Below are 19,210 nucleotides of genomic sequence, written 5' to 3'. Positions count from 1 at the left end.
GATCAGAAAACAGGGTTAGCTTGCAAATGGGAGGTTCCTTGTGCACGTTGAAAATTATGAGCTTGTTTGAGCAAGAGACTTTGTAGCTCCATTTGTAATAAGAAAAAAGCATTATTATTTTTGAAAATTATCACCTTAGCCAGTCTGCTGCCAAAAGTATAAAAAGAAGCAAAACTGCTCAATCTAAATAGTAACAGTGGTGATCTCAGGAAACAGTATATTCTCAGTCTTAAAATGAGCATTACCAATTTTACTGAGAGGTTTCATTAGCTTTAGTTGCTTATAGAAGAAAGACAATAATACTAACAAAAGTTTTCCACTACACAGCCACCCAAAAGAAAAAAGGGAAGGGAGGCAAGAAAGCTAAAACACCAACGGTGATCGATGGCCTTTCTACAGATGCGATGTCTAAGGAGCAGGTAAAACTCTTCTGTTCTGTGAAAATGAAGATATGAACTATATCTGTGGCGCAATTGGTCAGCGCTTTCCAAAAGGTTGGTGGTTTGAGCCCAGGAACAGAACCTTTTGAATTTATTTTAAGGTAATTGAGAAAAGAAGCAGAAGGGAAATGAAGAGAATAATTTTTACGCAGTGGGTTGTCATGATCTGGAATGCACTGCCTGAAAGGTTGGTGGAAGTAGATTCGGTAGTAACTTTCAAAAGGGAATTGGATAAATATTTCAAAAGGGAGAATTTGCTGGGCTGTGGGGGAAGTGGAGGAGAGTGGCACTAATTGGATTGCTGTTTTAAAGAGCTGGGCCAAATGGCTCTCTATACTGCCTGAATCTATATCTATAGAGTGTTCCATGGTTCAAGGGTTTCAGCTGAAAAACTAATTATTCTTTATTGACCATGCACAGTTGGAGGAGCACATTGTTCGGCTGCGTGAAGAGCTTGACAGGGAACGAGAAGAACGGAACTACTTTCAGCTTGAGCGTGATAAAATCCACACTTTCTGGGAGATCACAAAGCGGCAGCTGGAGGAGAGGAAGTCAGAATTAAGAAACAAAGACCGAGAAATGGAGGATGCTGAGGAACGACATCAGGTGGAAATTAAGGTAATGGGCCTAATACAGCAAGATCATTGGAACATTAACACATAAGAACAGGTGGGCCATTCATCCCCTCAAACCTGTTCTGCTACTCAGTTAAATCATGGCTGATCTGTACCTCAAGTCCATTTATCTGCTATTGTTCCATGTCCCTTGATATTCTTACCTAACAAAAATCTATCATAGAATCATAGAGTGGTCACAGCACAGAAGGAGGCAGGAGGCCGGTTGGCCTATTGTGTCCATGCTGGCTTTCTGCAACCATGACGCAGCGCGTCCCACTCCTCGCCCTTTCCCCATAGCTCTAAAATGTTTTTCTCTTCAGATGCTTATTCAATTCCCTTTTGAAAGCCCCGATTCTATCTGCCTCCACTACGCTCTTGTAGTGCATTCCAGATCCTAAACATTGGCTGCATTTCTTCCTGTTGCCGTTCACCTTGAATCGGTGTTTGCTGCTTCGTTGACCCTTCCACCAATGGGCGCAGTTTCTATCTACTCTGTCCAGATGCCCTGTAATTTTTGAACACCTCTATCAAATCTCCTCTCAAACTTCTCTTTAAGGAGAACAACCTCAGCTTCTCCAATCTATCCTCGTAACAGAAGTGCAAAAGAAAAGGCTGAAGCATTTGCGACCATCTTCAGTCTGAAGTGCCGAGTGGATGATCCATCTCAGCCTCATCCTGAGGTCCCCAGCATCACAGATATAAAACTTCAACCGATTTGATTCACTCCATGTGATATCAGGAAACGGTTGAAGGTACCGGATACTGCAAAAGTTGTGGATTCTGACTTCTGTACTACAGCCAGGATCTAGTCAGATCCTGGCTGTAGTACTGAAGACTTGTGCTGCAGAGCAAGCAGCACCCCTAGCCAAGCTGTTCCAGTACAGCTACAATACTGGCATCTACTCGACAATGTGGAAAATTGCCTAGGTATGTCTTGTCTGCAAAAAGTAGGACATATCCAATCTGGCCATTTACTGCCCCATTAGTCTGCTCTCTGTCATCAGCAAAGTGACGGAAGGTGTCGTCGACAGTGCTATCAAGTGCCTTGTAAACAGTAACAACCTGCTCACTGATGCTTGTTGTGTTTTGAAAATGGCATTGTACATATTGATCACTTGAGGCTACCATGCAGCCACACAAGCCAGCAGAGGGTGCTGAAAGTGAAAGTAAAACAGAATAAAGAAGACTCCATTATGTTCAACAGCATGCTGCCTCTGACTCAGTCTTTGCCTCGTATTTCTTACTAAACTCAGCCAAACCTTGCTCCAGTCCGGAGAGCGTCACAATGCTCAGTTTGGGTACCACCAGGGCCACTCGGCTTCCGACCTTATTACAGCCCTGGTCCAAATGTGGACAAAAAAGCTGAATTCAAGAAGTGAGGTGAGAGTGATTACCCTTGACATCAAGGCAGAAATTGACCAAGTGTGGTATTAAGGAGCCCTAGCCAAATTAACTCAATGGGAATTGGGGGAAAAATTCACCATTGGTTGGATTCATACTTAGCACAAAGATGGATGGGATTGCTGAAGGTCAACCATCTCAGCCACAGGACATTGTTACTGGAGTTCGTCAGGGTAATGTCCTAGGCCCAACCATCTTCAGCTGCTTCATCAATGAACTTTGCTCCATCATAAGGTCAGAAGTGGGATTTTCGCTAATGGTTGTATGACGTTCAGTACCATTTGCAACCCCTCAGATACTGAAGCAGTCCGTATCCATATGCAGCAAGATCTGGTCAACAATGAGGCTTGGGCTAATGTGGCTAGTAACGTTTGTGCCACACAGTGACAGGCAATGACGATTTCCAGCAAGAAAGAATCTAACCATCTTCCCGTGACATTACCATTGCTGCATCCCCCACTGTCAACGTCAGCAGGGATTACCATTGACCAGAAACTGAACTGGAGCAGCCATATAAATACTGTGGCAACAAAATCAGGTCAGAGACCGGGGATTCTGCAGCGAGTAGCCCACCTCCTGACTCCCCAAAGCCTGTCCACCATCTACAAGGCACAAGTTAGGAGTGTGATGGAATACTCTTCATTTTCCTGGATGAATGCATCTCTAACAGCACTCGGAAAGCTCAACACATCCAGGACAAAGCAGCCCACTTGATTGGCACCCCATCCATAAATAATCACTCCCTCCACCACCGATGCACAGTGGCAGCAGTATGTACCATATACAAGATGCACTGCAACAACTCACCGCTCCTCCTTTGACAGCACCTTCCAAACCCGCAGTCTCTTGCACCTAGAAGGATAAGGGCAGCAGACGCATGGGAACACCACCACCTGCAAGTTCCCCTCCAAGTCACACACCATCTTGACTTGGCAATATATCATTTTTTCTTCACTGTCGCTAGATCAAAATCCTGGAACTCCCTCCCTAACAGCACTGTGGGTGCACCCGCACCAGATGGACTGCAGCGGTTCAAGAAGGCAGCTCACCGCCACCTCTCGAAGGCAGTTGGGGATGGGCAACAAATGCTGGCTTTGCCAGCGAAGTCCACATCCCATGAACAAATTTAAAAAAACAGTTCCTTATCCCTGGAACCATTCTTGTAAATCTTTTCTGCACCTACTCTAAAGCTTTCACATTCTTCCTAAAGTGCAGTGCCTAGAATTGGACGCAATGTTCCACATGAGGCCGAACCAGAGTTTTAAAAAGGTTCACCATGACTTTCTTGCTCAATCTCAATCCAAAATTTTGAAAATTTCAATTGACCAAGCATCTGCAGCCTTTTGTGGTAGCAAGATCCAGATTTCCACCATCAGTTGTGTAAAAAGTGTTTCCTGATTACAGTTCTAATTGGCTTAGCTGTAATTTTAAGCTTATGCCCTCTTGTTCTGGATTCCCCCATCAGTCTCCTTTGTCATTTATTATTTTAAATATCTCAATTAAATCACCACTCAACCCTCTAAACTCAAGGAATGCAAGCCAAGTTTATGCAACCTGTTTAAACCCTGGTATCATTCTGGTGAATTTGCATTGCACCCCTTCCAAAAAGCCAGTGCATCTTTCCTGAGATTTGGTGCCCAACAATGAACACAGTATTCCAGATGAGGTCTGTACACTTCCTCACTTTTTGAATTCCAACTTTCTTAAGATAAAAGCTAAAATTACATTCTGCTGCCATCTATATGTCTTACTGTGCCTCCTAACATGGTGTTATCTGCAAATTTGGATATACAACTTTCTATTCCTTCATCCAAGTCACTAATCTTTATGGTGAAAAGCTGATGCACCAGTACAGATCCCTGTTGAGCAACATTTGCTACATCCTGCCAAACATCTCCTATCTCCAAATCAAGTACTGATCCATGTCACAAGGTTATGCACTATATCAGTCAGACATGATCTATTCATCACAAATCCATGTTGACTTTCTTTGATCAGCTGATACTTGTCCAAGTGCTGAGTCACTCTGTCTCCAATTGTGCTAAGTTACTGGAATTTATCATCAGAGACATCAATTGTGCTAAGTTACTGGAATTTATCATCAATGTTAAATGGACAGGTCTGTAGTTACTTGGCTTATCCTTCCCTCCCTTCCTTCTTAAATATTGGAGGGGCATTTACAATTTTCCAGTCCAAAGGTGCATTTTCTGAATCTCAAGACCTTTGAAAACTTATGGCTAATATATATGCAACTTCTCACCTATTTGTTTTCCAGCCCAGGGTATTAAACCAACCTGTCCTGGAGACTTGTCTATCTTTAGTCTCATTATCTTCTCTACTGCCATTTTGTTTATTTGTATTAAATCCACTAAGTTCCCCCCTTTATTTAGTTTTAGGTACTCTTGCACTGCTAGTATTTTGTCGTCTCCCTCCACTATGAAAATGATGCCAAGTACTGCACCCATTTAACAAGTCTACCATTTCCTTATTACCCATTATAGCCTCACCTACGTCTGTCTTTAATGGGTTCATATTCCCATTTACTACCTTTTTTTAATATAGTTATAAAATCCTTCATGTCCCTTGTAAGTTTATTTTCAAATTACATTTTTGAATCTCTTGTTACTTTCTTTGTATCTCTTTGTTGCTTTTTATAGTTCACCCTGTCTGCTGGATTTCCACTTTTCCTAGCATTTATAAAAGCTCCTGTCTCTTACCTCATTAACTACACAACTGGAGCCTTTGTCTTAGAGTTATGTACTGGTTCTGTGCCATACCAAATACTTCTTTGAGTATTTCCTGATGTTTGTCTTTAGGTTTACCCATTAAGATATTGGTATAGTCCAGTATAGTATTCCTTATTCCTTTGAAGTTTGCCATACTTAAATTGGAAACCTTGGTTTGTGACTCTTACTTCTCAAACCAGTTATCAAATTCAACGATATTACGGTCACTATTTGCAAGATAATCCATTACTGTCAGATTGTTAACGAATTCTGGTTGATTACTCATCACTAAATCCAGTATGGTCTACTCCCCTGTTGGTTCCTGAAACAGGTTATTCTAAAAAACTGTCCCAAATACATTATACGTTCAGTGCTTACTTGAGATGTTCTGCATCTCCCAGTCTTAGTGGAAATTAAAATTTCTCATTATAATCACACTGTTTTTGCAGCGTGATTCCATGGCCTTCATAGCTATACATCCCTCCCACTAATCACTATTATCAGGTCTGTAAACAGCTCATATCAAAATTTTGCATCTAGTGCTGTTCTTTACCTCAACCCATAGTGTTTCCACTCTCACTGAAATCCCTTTAATTGAAGCTCAATTGGAAAAATTGCACTTCCAGGCTATGAAAAGATGTAAGACACTATAGAGCCACCCTGTCTGCAGTGTGCATTGATTTATCTATCTTTGGTTGTTGCAAATCTCTTACAAGCTCACCAAATCAATATTCACGAGTACCTGTCCCACATATCCCACAAAGAATGCTCGTTCTTGAGAATAAATAAATCACTCAGTAGTGGCTGGAATTGTGTTTTGTTTTAGAACATTTTCGTAATAATAATACAAGTTTTTAACATAATGCATGGGTGAATTTTCAGTGACACTGGGAAATATACTAGACTAAAAGGAAGTAGTTTATTAGAAATTATAATTTTTCCTATATTATGTATTTCTGTCCCACATATTCTAAAACCAAGAGGGATGTTGGGCACTGTAGTACTGCTTTTTATTTATACCCCAGGAAGTTCATCAGAGATGGGGAAAATTACACTACTGGCTGACTGAGAAATATTGGACGTTCATGAGAATATATTTCTACTAAGTAGGATGATTTTTAAATTGCAAATTATTTTCTAGTTCCCTTCTGATAGTTTATGTTTTCTTTTTTTCACAGGTCTACAAGCAGAAAGTCAAACATCTATTGTATGAACACCAGAATAACCTTGCCGAGTTGAAGGCAGAGAATACAGTGGCCATGAAACTGGACCAGAAAGAGCATCATGACCAGGAGCATGATTTACTAAATGATATCAGAAACCTAAAGGTTCAACTGAAGGAACAAGAGCTCTCCAATGAAAACATGGTGAAAACCCTGAAACTGGTACGTCCATGTCGGACAAAGATGAAATCAGATTAACAGACCTCACACATTAACTCTGTCAACTCTTATTCTATGTCTACAGATATTGTCAGACCTGCTATGTATTACCAGCACTTTCAGTTTTTATTTCAGATTTGCAGCGTTCGCAGTATTTTGCTTTTATTTCAGGTTAACACAATGTGCTTTAACTTTAAAAAAGGGGTAAAGTGGTAGATATTATCTATCTTGATTTCAGAAAGGCATTTGACACTGCCCCACATTGCAGCCTAATACACAAAGTATGTACCAATGGATAGATGGCAGAGGTTGGACTGGTGTGTGGGGAGGTATCAGAGTGGAAGTTACTTGACATTGGAACTCCATAGGGGACAATATTGAAGTCACTATTGTTTTTGATTTTTCTAAATGATTTGGCGAACAAAATATTGTCCAAGGTGTCTAAGTTTGCAGCCGTAACATTTTGATGGGTATTGAGAAATTAAATTCCGGAAAGTGCTTTTATTGAGCAGAGAATTTGAAAACTAGGGACCCAGTTTAAAGTTAAGGGCGTCAAAAGAAAATTAAAATGTAGTAAATATTTGATAATAGGATGTTGATAGAAATGTGGAATACATTACCAGAGGGGTGGTAGAACAGAATGCCACAGCAGGTTTAAAAAAGGGCTAGATGAATTTCTGTTAGTAGATAAGATTCAGAGCTATTAGTTCTAGAATCACAGTAAGGAAACTAATGGGAGATTTGAACAAGCAGCCACAATAAACCACCGGTCTCCCTGCTGCCCAAAACTGCACTGTTACTCTGTTTGAATTGTGGGGAAAAAGGGTTTGTCTCTTATTTTGATTCTTTGGTGCTAAGTACCATTTCTTCAGTAAGCTACAGGGGCTGATATGTTTTTAACAATACTCCAGTCTGTTGCACCACAAAGAGTTATTAGATGCTGACAGATCAAGTGAAGATAACTACATGAAATAGTTTCTCCAAAATATTGCATTTTGGCAAGAACAAACCTCTGTAAGATGAAGTGCAAGGTGTTTACACTGTTGTAATGAATAAATAAAATGAGAAAACTTAATTCAGGTTTCCAGAATTTTCAAAGAAGAAAATGCTGGAAACCCACAGTAAGTCCATTAGTCAGTGTAGACCCTTCATCAAAGCTTTCACAAGTTTTAAATTTTTTTTCATATTCGCTAACAGAAAAATGATGAAGAGATTACAAGATTGTGGAATGACTTTGAAAAACAAACACAAGGTTAGTCTGGCTTTTGTTATAATATACAAATCTTAAAATGGAAACTGCTGTAATCACAGCTATCACTCCTGATCCCCACTAAAAACGAAAGCTTATTTGAAAAACTTGGGTATGAGTCTTAAATTGCCAATCCAAGAAGGAATTTTGTTAGTATGATTGAAAGCTGCCAAAGCAACAGACAAGAGAACATATAAGTGATACCCAAAAATAGATTAATGACACATTATAGAGTATTATCTGCCATGGTGCCAAGAGGCATGGCGGGGAGATTCTCAGGTCTCCTTCCTGGCAGAAACGGCTGTTAGCGCCCTGAAAATGGTGAAGTAAGACTTACTGCCCCATTCCTGCAAATTGTGTGGGTGGTTGATGCTGTCTTCCTAAGGACTTATTGCTAGGCAGCTGGAGCATCATCTGAGTCAGGCTGTAGACCGTTTTAATATACAAATTGTGGTCTGATGATACATACAGGCTCCCATTGCCTTACAACTTAACTGGGTGAAGCATGCATCATGCACGCTCTACACTGTTTCAGCTGGTAATCCAGCTGTACAGCAGCCCAGAATGTAAGCTTTAATTTATTATTTGTGGATTTGGTAGGAGTGGGAGTGATTCTCCTGGCTCTCCAAAAATAACCTGCACCATTACTGCCAGGTCACTCCCACCCGAGAATCAACCCACCCCCACCACCCCCCCCAGATTGGACCTACCTTTTACTGGGCCCAGAGAACATAAAAATGAGCAGGCGTAGACCATTTGGCCCTTTAAGCCTGCTCCACCATTCAACAAGATCATAGCTGATTGACCTCAAATCCACCTTCCCACACTATCCCTTTCTCCCTTGATTTCCTTAGTACAGAAATCTGTTGACCTCTGTCTTGAACAAACTCAGCAACTGAGCATCCACGGCTCTCTGGGGTAGAGAATTTCAAAGATTCACACCCTTTGAATGAAGAAATTTCTCCTCATTTCAATCTTAAATGGCCAGCCCCTTTTTCCGTGGCTGACCCCATTTTCTAGAGGCTGGCCGGACTGCCTGATATTGCTGCAGCCTGGAACCACCAGGCTGACCCATAGTTCTTGTTTTCTCCATCGCAGGCCGCCAGCTGTATGACTAAAGCCCAGCCCTCAAAATGGACCGGTCCTCCCAATTGCCTTAAAACCATCCAGGTGGAAAATCTACCCCATGTATTGATGTCATTTTCTGTATAACAGAGTGATGTTTCTTATTTGCTGGTTACACTTTTCCAGATCACTGAGTTTGTGTCTTTCATAAGAATATGAGTAGGCTGTTCAGCCCCTTAATCCTTCTGCCATTCATCAGATTATGGCTGATTTGTACTTCGACTCCATTTACCTGCTCTTGATTAATTTCCCTTGATAGCCTTACTTAACAAAAATCTATCAAACCTTTTCTTGTAAATTTAAAATAGCACAGCATCTAAAGCCTTTTGGGAGAGAGAGTTTTATATTTTCACTAACTTTTGTGTCAAATAGTGCTTCCTTATTCCACTCCTGAACGGTCTATCTGCGATTTAAGATTGTGCCCCTTGTTCTGGATTCCGAACCAGAGGAAAGCATTTTGCTGTATCTACCCTATCAAATCCATTTGTCATTTTTAACACTGTGATTAGGTTACCTCCCAACTGTCTAAACTCAGGGAGTACAAAACAAGTTTGTGCAAACTGTACTCTTAATTTAACTCTTCAAGCTCTAGTATCAGTCAGGTGAATTTAAATTGTATCCCTCCAAGATTGATATATCCTTTCTGAGGTGCCTTGCCCAGAACTGAACACAGTACACCAGATGGGGACTGATTAAGGCTCTATACGATCCCGCCAGCATCCTTTGATTCTAGTCCCCTTCAGCCAAAAGCCAATATTCCATTAAAAGCTATGATTGCGTTTCACAGAATCGTTACAGTGCAGAAGGAGGCCATTTGGCCCATCGTGTCTGAAATGGCTCTTCGAAAGAGCAATTCCTTTAGTTCCATTCCCCTGCCTTCTCCCCATAACCCTGCACATTCTTCCTTTTCATATAACTGTCTAATTCCCTTTTGAATGCTTTAATTGACCTGCCTCTGGACCATGTTCTCAGGCAGCGCATTCCAGACCTTAACTACTCGCCGTGTGAAAAAGGATTTCCTCATGTCACCTTTGCTTCTCTTACAAATACTTTAAATCTGTGCCTCCTCTTTCTCTATCCATTCACGAGTGGGAACAGTTTCTCTCCATCTACTCTGTCCAGACCCTTCATGATTTTGAATATCTCTATCAAATCTCTCAGCCTTCTCTTCTCCAAGGAAAACAGTCCTAACTTCTCCAATCTATCTTCGTAACTGAAGTTCCTCATCCCTGGAACCATTCTCGTGAATCTTTTCTGTACCCTCTCCAATGCCCTTGCGTCTTTCATAAAGTGCGGCGCCCTGAACTGGACGCAATACTCCAGCTGAAGCTGAACTAGTGTCTTAAATGAGTTCAACATAATTTCTTTGCTCTTGTACTCTATGCCCCTATTAATAAAGCCCAGGACACTGTATGCTTTATTGACCGCGCTCTCAACCTGTCCTTTGACTTCAATTACTTTTGCACATATACACCTAGGTAACTCTGCTCCTGCACCCCCTTTAGAATTGTACCCTTTTTTCTTATTATCTCTCCATGTTCTTCCTATCAAAATGAATCACTTCACATTTCTCTGCATTGAACTTTGTCTGCCCAACTCGTCGATGTTCTTTTGAAGTTCTACGCTATCCTCCTCAAAATTCACAATGCTTCCAAGTTTCGTATCATCTGCAAACTTTGAAATTGTGCCCTGTACACCAAGGTCTAGGTCATTAATCTATATCAGGAAAAGCAAGGGTCCCAACACTGATCCCCGTGGAACTCCACTACAAACCTTCCTCCAGCCCAAGAAACATCCATTAACCACTACTCTTTGTTTCCTGTCACTCAGCCAATTTTGTATCCATGTTGCTACCTTACCTTTTATTCCATGAGCTACATGTTTGCTCAAAAGTCTGTTGTGTGGCACTGTATCAAATGTCTTTTGAAAGTCCATGTGCACCACATCAACAGCATTGTCCTCATCAATTCTCTCTGTTACCTTCTCAAAAAACTCCCGTTAGTTAAACATGATTTTCTCTTAAGACATCCGTGCTAGCTTTCCTTAATTAACTTGCATTTGTCCATGTGACTATTGATTTTGTCCCAAATTATTTTTTCTAGAAGTTTCCCCACCACTGAAGTTAAACTGACACCTGTGCATTGGCTTTTAGTGATTTGTGTATGTGGACTCTCAAATCCCATCGCTCCTCCACAGTTTCTAGTTTCTCACCATGAAGAAAATATTCAGATTTGTCTTTGTTGGATCCAAAGTGGATTACCTTGCACTGCCTACATTGAACTCCTTTTGCCACAGTTTTGCTTAATGCAGTTAATCTGTCTACATTCCTTTGTAACTCCCTGCTACCATCTACATGACCTAATTATGCCTCCTAACTTAGCATCATCTGCATACTTGAATATACAGCTCTCTATTCCTTCATCTAAGTCATTGATATATATGGTGAAAAGCTGAGGCCCCAGTGCGATACAAATCCCTGGGAAACACCACTGATCAAATCCTGACAATCGGAGTTCATTCCCTTTATCCCTATACTCTGTCTCATACCTCCTAACCAATTTCCAACCCCATGTCACAAGCTTGCTTCCAATTCCATGCACTTTCGTTTTCCCAATAATCTCTTGTGCAGAACCATATCAAATGTCTTGGGAAGTCTGTATAGATAGTATCTTTAGGCACTCCCTTATCCACCATATTATTGACTCCTCAAAAAATTCACATTGATAAGATAGACATGATGTACCCTTTACCCTTTCAGATTCAGATTGGTTATTGTGATGATTGTGGCTATTTGTTTCAGGAGCAGCCTACTGATTATGTCTGAATATTGCTTCCAATTTAACTACCTAGATGGTGATTATAATTGAGACAAGAAAGTAAAATAATATCTGAAAAGTTTTCCTGTTAAATTCTACAAAAAGCTAATCCTTTTTATCATATATAAAATGTAATTTGTACATCATGTTAAGATTAAACCTAAATGAATCCTACTACTGTCACTCTCTTTGAATAGAATCCATAAAAAAAGAGAAAAACATGAAATGTGATTTTAAATCTGTCTCTTCTTTCTAGCATTTTCTAATTAATGTTTCTAAAACTTTTAGGACCACACTGCTGTCGGAAACATGGCGAGGCAGGACTTCACTCCGCCAACAAGTCAGACATCTGACCCTGTCCCAAATTCCAAGAATGGGGTCCTCGAGGTGGGTGCCTTGCAATTGTGGAGGCACCTCCCTCAACGAAGAGATGAAAAATTGGAGCAGCAACTTACCCCTCTAATAGAGGGAGCTTGAGGCTTGTAATTTTTCCGTTATCTCTTCAGCCCATTTTTAATGTTTCCCATAGGAAAACCAACGCTGGCTTTCTAAGGAAACTGATCACTTCCAATCCATGCCAAATTCCTGACACCGTCTGAGAGATCTGCCCATGTTTTGCTCTTGCACGCGCCTCAGGAATTTGGAGCCCTATTGTTGAAGTGAAGTAGCTTTTTTTTAAAAACTGAATTATACAATTTCAAAGGTGTAAGAACTGGGGATATTTTTCCTTTTGTTCTGGATAATGCATTGTATGCATGATTAATTTGTTTCACTTGCTTGAAAAAAATCTTCTAATTCGGCCTTCACCACACTCAGATATTGAAGCTAAATATCAGAAGAAGATGGATGTGCTGCGTGACGAGATGGAATTGAGAAGAAAAACAGAAATTCATGAAATTGAAGAAAGAAAGAATGGTCAGATCAACGCATTGATGAAAAACCATGAAAAAGCATTCAGTGATATCAAAAATTACTACAATGACATTACTCTGAACAACCTTGCACTCATTAACTCATTGAAGGTTAGGGTGTTTCATGTTATCAAACAAATATGCTGTAGATGTTAGTACAAGGGTGCAAGTAAAATCACAACTGTTTCATAATTTGCTGAGTTTCTACAAGGGGACTTAATACCATCGTGGATTAGTACACTGTCTTGTCAACTCTGAGATTTGAATTTCTGTCAAACCCAGTTTGATGTGATGAAACTCCTTTTCATTGTGGTGGCTTTAACAACCTACGAAAAATAGACAGATTTGGCCCACTTTGTAGGGATGTGATTTCTAGGGCACAAAGCTGCTCATAATTGTCAGAGAATTGTCAGTTTTGCACAGAAAAGTAGTAAGATGTAGGATTGTTCCTCTGAGACTGGGGTGAGCGGACTTTTTTGGGACAAATACAGGGATCTAAACTACTGTTGTATGTGGGTGCTTCCAGACTATCCTATAGTGAATTCTATTTATTGCACCCTTCTGAGGCCCAACAGAAGCCCTGCCTGTGAAACCTTTCAGCTATGCTATAACTGACCTAGGGCATGCTTGAATCTTTTATTTTCCAGCATTGATATTCCTCACTGAGTACCCAAAAAGTATCAATTTAACAAAAAATGGCTTTCAGATCTTTACCATATAGTATGCTATTAACTAGATGCCTTCATCTAGTTGTTTTTATTCTAAATGTTCATTATGGAATGTGAGCTAGCTGATATCTCCATGTTTAGTTTAGAGATACAGCACTGAAACAGGCCCTTTGGCCCACCGAGTCTGTGCCGACCATCAACCACCCATTTATACTAATCCCATATTCCTACCACATCCCCACCTGTCCCTACATTTCCCTACCACCTACCTATACTAGTGGCAATTTATAATGGCCAATTTACCTACCAACCTGCAAGTCTTTTGGCTTGTGGGAGGAAACCGGAGCACCCGGAGGAAACCCACGCAGACACAGGGAGAACTTGCAAACTCCACACAGGCAGTACCCGGAATTGAACCCGGGTTGCTGGAGCTTTGAAGTTTTGGTTCTGCAAATCTCTTGTGCCGATTATTTGCTTATGTATTAACAATAATCTTTGTGGTGGTACTCAGTAAAATAATTAAGTGATGTAATTTACTGAACTATTTACAGTGCTCAAGATTTTAGTACCTTGTAGTCCTACACATTAAGTACATACATTGAGGTGTAATAGCGTTTTTTTATTTCTCCGTATTTACTCTTGATCTTTGTGAGCAATGGTCTATGTGTCTGTCATCTTCAGATTTTTCTCTAATTTCTCAGGAACAAGTGGAAGAGATGAAGGCAAAAGAAGAACGACTGGAGAAGGAAATGGCTGAGGTTCAGTATCAGAATAAGCGTCTGACAGATCCACTGCAGAAGGCACGGGCAGAGGTGGCAAGACTTACAAAACTATTGGCTAACTATGAGCAGGATAAAGGTTTTCTTGCAGTAAGTATCTTAGTAGCAAGGTGATGTGCACACCAGCTTGAAATTACTTTCCTCATTGGTTTTCGCATTGTTTTGGTTATGCAACCAATAATTTTTATTGAATCATATTGGTAGTAACTTTTATTGGTCTACCTGCTGACATGTACTGTAATTCACAGTAATTAAAACTTCCCCAACTGCTCTGCTAAAACCAGAGAATTATTTGTAAAATGCTTGGAGGCAGACCATGTCTGTTTAAAAGAAAAACATATGCCACTTTTTATTTTCTATTAATTCTTTGGATGTGGGTGTCGGCAACATTGGCAAGGCTGACATTTATTTTACATCCCTGGTTGCCCTGAGAAGGTGATGGTAGGCCACCATCTTGAAACACTGCAGTCCATGTAGTGAAGGTACTCCCACAAAGGGATTTTAACCTAGCAACAATGAAGGAATGGTGATAGACCTCCAATAACAAGTGAGGAGATCATGAACATCTTTGTCACTAAGATTGAGACCATTTGTTCACCTGCCTCTGCCACATGCCTCCCTTTCCAAGCAAACCAAGAAATCCCCAAAATACCCTCTGTCTTAACCCCAAAGCCATATCTTTAGTTTTACTCCTATTTCCCCCTGTGCCATCCCCAACGTCAACTTGTGCATAAGCCTCACCTCTTGCTTGCTTGATCCTATTCCTACTAAATTGCTGACCACCCAACTTCTCTTCCTGACCCCATGCTAGCTGATATTATAAAAGGTTTCTGTTTCTCAGGAACTGTCCCTCTCCCTCTCATCTCTGACAACATCACCCCCTCCTCAAAAAACCTATCCTTGACCCCCATTGTCCTTATAAACTACAATCCAAACTCCAACCTCCCTTCTGCACAATCCTTAAACATGTTATCGTCTCCCCATACCTGTGGCCATTATTCCTGCAACTCCATGTTTGAACCTCTCAAATCAGTGTTTCTTTTCTGCCACAACGCTGAAATGGCTCTCATCAAAGTCAACTGGCATCCTCTGTGACTGTGATCATGGTTCACTATCCCTCCTCATTCTTCTCAATCTGTTGGCAACCTTTAACATGGTTGATTACACCATTTCCCTTCAAAGTCTATCCTCTGTTGTCCAGCTGAGCGTGCCTGGTTCCACTCTTGCCTATTCAGTCATGGCCAGAGAATCTCCTGAAATGGCAACTCCTCCCAGCCTTGCGTTGTTGCCTCTGGAGTCATCCAAGGATCTCTTCTTGACTCCCTCAAATGTCTCATCTACATGCAGCCCCTCTGGCATTATCTGAAGACAAGACATCAGGTTCCACATGCGCGCTACCGACATCTAGTTCTACTTCACTGCCTCGCTCAACCCCTCCACTGCCCTGTGTTGTCACTTTCTCAGGCTGAATCAGACAGTTCACAACCTTGGTGTCTTATTTGACCCTATTATCAGCCATAGCTCAATTGGTAGCACTCTTGCCTCTGAGTTAGAAGGTTGTGGATTCAAGTCCCAGTCTCAGGTGAATGTAAAAGATCCCATGGAACTAATTTGAAGAAAAACAGGGGAATAATCCCCAGTGTACTGACCAATATTTATCCCTCAATCACCATCACAAAAACAGATTACCTGGTCATTATCACACTGCTGTTTGTGGGACCTTGCTGGGCACAAATTGGCTGCCACTTTTCCTGCATTACAACAGTGACTACATTTCAATAGTACTTCATTGGTTGTAAAGCACTTTGGGATGTCCTGCGGTCATGAAAGGTGCTATATAAATGCAAGTCTTTCTTTTGACCCACGCTGTCAACCCCATTTTCTCTCCAGCACAACTTCCTTCACCTGTAACATTGCCTGTCTCTACCCCTGTCTCAGTGCATTTGCTGCTAAAACCCTCATTCATGTTTATGTTCCGACCAGGCTTGATTAGTCCAATGCTCTCCTCACTGGCCTCCCATCTTCCATCCTCTGCCAACTGGAGATCATTTAAAACTCTGCTGTCTATATCCAAACATGCACCAAATCCTCCTCACCCATCACCCCTGTGCTCGCAAATCTATATTGGATCCCAGTTCACCAATTTTAAAATTGTCCTCCTGTGTTCAGATCCTTTCATAGTCTCTTGTCCTTCCTATCTCTATAACTTCCTCAAGTCCAATAACCCTCCAACTGTCGCCTCTTGTGCATCCCTGACTCTCTTTGCCCTTACTGTATGGTGACCGTACCATCAGCTGCCTAGGCCTAAACTATGGAATTGTCTGCCTACCTCTCCACTACTCTCCTTAAAACTTGATCAAGCCTTTACTCAGTCTCCTAATATCTTCTTTAGCTCAGTGTTAATTTTTGTTAGATTACCCTAATGCGAAGCACCTTGGGATGTTTTTTTCTACATTAAAGGTGCTATATAAATTCAAATTATAGTTATCTGTCCGAGTAAGGATAGTGTGTGACTTGGAGGGGAACTTGGAGGACATAGCATTCCTGTATACCTGCTGCCCTTGCCCTTCTAGTTGCTGAAAGTTGCGTGTTTTGGAGGTTCTGTGAAAGAAGCCTCGTATGTAACCTGTAGATGGGACACACTGCAACCATGGTACGTCGATGGTGAATGAAATGGATGTTTAGACTAGGGGATGAGCTGCCAATGAAATGGAGTACTTTGTCATGCATGGTGCTAAGACCTCTTAAGTGTGTTGCAGCTGCACTCATCCAGGCAAGTGGGTTCTAATGCTGTGGTGGGAACTCATCCACTCATCCATTCATCCATTGCACTCCCCCTGACTTGTGCCTTGAAGATGGTGGAGAGACTTTAAGGAATCAGGAGGTGAGCTGCTCAGCAGAATTCTCAGCCTCTGCCTTGCTCTACTAGCCACAGCATTTATGCGGTTTATCTAGCTGAGTTTCTTTTCAGTGATGAACCAGCAGGATGTTGATGGTGGGGGACCTGACAATAGTAATGCCTTTGAATGTCAAGGGGTGGTTTTTTTTTAACAAGTAGAATGGAAAAATCTTTAATTTTCAGCTTCAGCTCACTTCCAGATATTTCAGTGTTGTGGAAGTAGTCAGTATTCACATCAACACATTTGGTGGTTAGGTGCTGTCTTGTTGGAGATGATCATTGCCTACCACTTGGGTATCTCAACGTCACCACCTGCAAGTTCCCGTCCAAGTCACACACCATCCTGACTTGGAACTATATCACCATTCCTTCACTGTCGCTGGGTCAAAATTCTGGAACTCCCTTCCTAACAGCACTGTGGGTGTACCTACCTCACATGGACTGCGGCGGTTCAAGAAGGCAGCTCACCACCACCTTCTCAAGGGCAATTAGGGATGGGCAATAAATGCTGGCCTGGCCAGTGACGCCCACATCCCATGAATGAATTAAAAAAAACACTTTTTTCCTGCTTCACTGATCTTCTCCCCTACCTTGGTTCCTTTTGGAAGTGGATATGCTGGAAACTATCTGAATTGGATTGGCTGTATAAACATTCCATCCTGTCAGCACCTTACAGTTGTATTTCTTGAATATTTGACTAAGAGAGAGGGTTGTTTTTGAGAATAGCTCATGTTTTGTCTCCAATCTAAGTAATACGATTAATATGCTAAAGTAGTTTTAGTAGTAAATGTCAGTGTTGTATTTTTATCTGCTTTAGGGGAGAAAAATATACCTGAAGGCTAGCCAATTTCCTTCCAAATACTCAAGTACTACAGCTGTAAGGTTATGGTAGGATTAGTAATTACAGGTCTAACTGCCTTCCAGAAGCCACACAGCTCCATCTTGTGGAGAAAACCATGTGCACTCCTGTCAGCAAAACATGAAGGTATGTTAGTATCCAGTTATTAAAACATCTGCCCCTGGGTGGCCCATTCTTCGAGTTAAAGGGAAGGGTGGGATGAAACAGGCCAATGGGAAAGAATGCAACCGTTAACTGCTGTAGCCATTATGGTGACATACAGTTTGATTTTTCTTTTCACAGCGTGCTAGAGCAAAACTTAAACTTATGGATAAAGAAATGAAGCAGTTCAGGTGGGAGCACGAAGTACTAGAGCAGCGCTTTTGCAAGGTAGGTTACAATAAAAATATTTACTGAATTGCAGCTGGTGGAATCCGAACTACAATGGCAAAAGCACAGTTCTGGCCTCATGCAGTAAAGGAGGTACTTCTTAAAAATGCAGGTTGTCCTGGTTGATTAAAGATCATATGTTCTAATGCTGTGGTGGGAACTTGCAGAGGCAATGGCTGTGACTCAAATTGTGAACTGAAATCAGATCATAGGAACAGGAGTAAGCCATTCGGCCCTTGAGCTTGCTGCACCATGGCTGATCTGTACCTCAACTCAATTTACCTGCTTTGGCTTCACATCCCTTGATATCCTTGCCTAACAAAAATCAATCAACCTCAGTCTTGAAAGGTCAAATTGTTCAAGCATCCACAGCATTTTGGGAAGAGGATTCCAGATATCTCAGCGATATAGGCAAGTTACTGACACTTGCAGAAACACATTTGAGTCAGAGGCAAAATTTGAAGCTTAAATCTAGAGAGTTTAATAATAATGATGCTGAGTAGTAATTTTAATAGTGGAACATACCATGAGAGAAACAATGCCATAATTGTTATGTTACTGAGCCAGTAATCCAGAGGCCTGCACCAAGGATCCAGAAACATGAGTTCAAATCCCACCAAGGCATTTGGGGAATTTAAATTCAGTTAATTCAATAGAAAGCTAGTATCTGTAATGGTAACCACATAACCACTGAAATGCCACAGGGAGAGAGATCTATATCTCCCAAGAGGCAAGATGTGAGACTATTTTGACCTTAAAAGTATCTCTCTGGAGAAAGAGAGAACCAGGCCAAACATCACGAAAGCCTATCCAGCTGAGAGCTGGGAGCAATCCACCAAAAGCCAAAGAAGGTGCCCTGCTGTGAGTTTACACTTCAGCTTGTGCAGCGGAGAACTGGAAGAGATTTCCCATTTCTAAATTGAAGTCTCAGCTACCCAAGAAATCTACAAAACCCAGACCTGCAACTTT

General features: G+C 41.2%; 1 protein-coding gene across 1 annotated transcript in view; it reads left to right on the top strand.

Annotated features, from left to right (window-relative positions):
* The first annotated feature begins 336 nt into the window (after positions 1-336).
* The window catches only part of gas8 (growth arrest-specific 8), a 63,508-nt gene continuing 44,634 nt past the window's right edge, over positions 337-19,210 (top strand). The window contains exons 1-7 of the mRNA XM_068049245.1: positions 337-419; positions 861-1,058; positions 6,363-6,569; positions 7,764-7,818; positions 12,573-12,778; positions 14,037-14,204; positions 18,155-18,241. Of these exons, the coding sequence (XP_067905346.1) occupies positions 405-419; positions 861-1,058; positions 6,363-6,569; positions 7,764-7,818; positions 12,573-12,778; positions 14,037-14,204; positions 18,155-18,241 (936 nt within the window). The 5' untranslated portion in view covers positions 337-404. The remainder of the gene's footprint in view (positions 420-860; positions 1,059-6,362; positions 6,570-7,763; positions 7,819-12,572; positions 12,779-14,036; positions 14,205-18,154; positions 18,242-19,210) is intronic.

The sequence above is a fragment of the Heterodontus francisci genome, chromosome 17 (genome assembly GCF_036365525.1).
Source record: "Heterodontus francisci isolate sHetFra1 chromosome 17, sHetFra1.hap1, whole genome shotgun sequence".
Classification (NCBI taxonomy): domain Eukaryota; kingdom Metazoa; phylum Chordata; class Chondrichthyes; order Heterodontiformes; family Heterodontidae; genus Heterodontus; species Heterodontus francisci.
The sequence above is the reverse complement of the archived record's forward strand: the minus strand, read 5'-3'. Positions and strand labels throughout refer to the sequence as shown.